At 36.1% G+C, this 1,265-nt stretch overlaps 1 protein-coding gene across 1 annotated transcript in view; it reads right to left on the minus strand.

The window, feature by feature from the left end:
- The window catches only part of mmp13b (matrix metallopeptidase 13b), a 3,957-nt gene extending 2,692 nt beyond the window's left edge, over positions 1-1,265 (minus strand). The window contains exons 1-4 of the mRNA XM_016541761.1: positions 1,168-1,265; positions 827-1,065; positions 600-748; positions 368-493 (exon numbers count right to left, since the gene is read on the minus strand). Of these exons, the coding sequence (XP_016397247.1) occupies positions 368-493; positions 600-748; positions 827-1,065; positions 1,168-1,263 (610 nt within the window). The 5' untranslated portion in view covers positions 1,264-1,265. The remainder of the gene's footprint in view (positions 1-367; positions 494-599; positions 749-826; positions 1,066-1,167) is intronic.

A 1,265-nucleotide genomic window follows, 5' to 3' on the forward strand; every position in this document is an offset into this window, starting at 1 on the left:
AAGTGAATACTTATAATCAGCAAGGGCACATTACATTGATCAAAAATGACAGTAAAGACATTTATAATTTTACAAAAGATTTTCAAATAAATGCCTTTCTAACTTCAGCACCAAATCAGCACATTAGAATGATTTCTGAAGGATCATGTGACACTGAAAACTGGAGTAATGATGCTGAAAATTCAGCTTTGCGTCACAGGAATCAATTATATTTCAAAATGTATTAAAATAGGAAACAGCTATTTTAAATTGCAATAATACTTAACAATATTGCTGTTTTTAATGTATTTTTGATCTAATAAATACAGCCTTTGTGAGCAAAAGAGACTTCTTTCAAAAATATAACAAAATCGTAATTTTTTTGTACCGTGAAAGTCTTTGGTCCATGTTTCATCCTCATCAAAGTGTGTATCACCACCAATGCCGTTTCCAGGTGGATAAGCATGAGCAAGAAGTCCCTCAGGTCCATCAAACGGGTTGAAGTCTCCATGTTCTGTCATTTGCATACAAAAAAAAGGATGATGATTGACAGAAAGAGAACCAGAAAGAAATATCCTGCATTTTATTCCCACTTCAATGAAAAATAAAAATGCTAGTACCTTTCGCTCCAAAGCTGATCATGATATCAGCATTCCCCTCATACAGTTTCTTAAACCTCAGTGGAGTCACCCTGCTCCAGACATTAAAAGCATTTCGAAGGGCTTTGTCCACATCCGCATTCTTCAGGTCAGGAGTGTAGTTCAGAATCCTGTGAATAAAAGATGTATTTTGAAAACAAACCTGCCTCTTTTTACCGTATTCAATTCTTTAATGTACAAACACAAACCTGAAGGTCACATTTGTGTTTTTCCATTTGAGGTCTCGAGGAAAGTGATTATATTCAGCCACATCTGGAACTCCACAGCGAGCCATTTCCATCACCTCCAAGGTGTTGTCGTCCAGCTTTCCTGTCACTTCCAACCTGAAAAATGCTTGCATCTCTCGAATCTTCTGGTGCATGAGATCAGATGCTTTTCCTTCTCCCTGGAGACCAACTGGCATGCCATAGTACCTTCGAAGATATTTCTACAAAATACAAGTGAAACATTTAAAAGCATGAACATTAAAAACCAGTTATCTTTTATCCTTTTAAAAACATTTTTTAAGAAAAAAAAATACTCTTCCTACATCTGCTAATAACAATTTGTCTTTCTCTTCAGTTGCAATTGGTTTTGCTAAAGTGTGTGCAGCAATCACCAGCAATACCACAGCTGTGAGCTCCATGT

This window comes from Sinocyclocheilus rhinocerous, unplaced genomic scaffold (assembly GCF_001515625.1).
Source record: "Sinocyclocheilus rhinocerous isolate Xijiao unplaced genomic scaffold, SAMN03320098_v1.1 scaffold938, whole genome shotgun sequence".
In the NCBI taxonomy this organism is placed as follows: Eukaryota; Metazoa; Chordata; class Actinopteri; order Cypriniformes; family Cyprinidae; genus Sinocyclocheilus; species Sinocyclocheilus rhinocerous.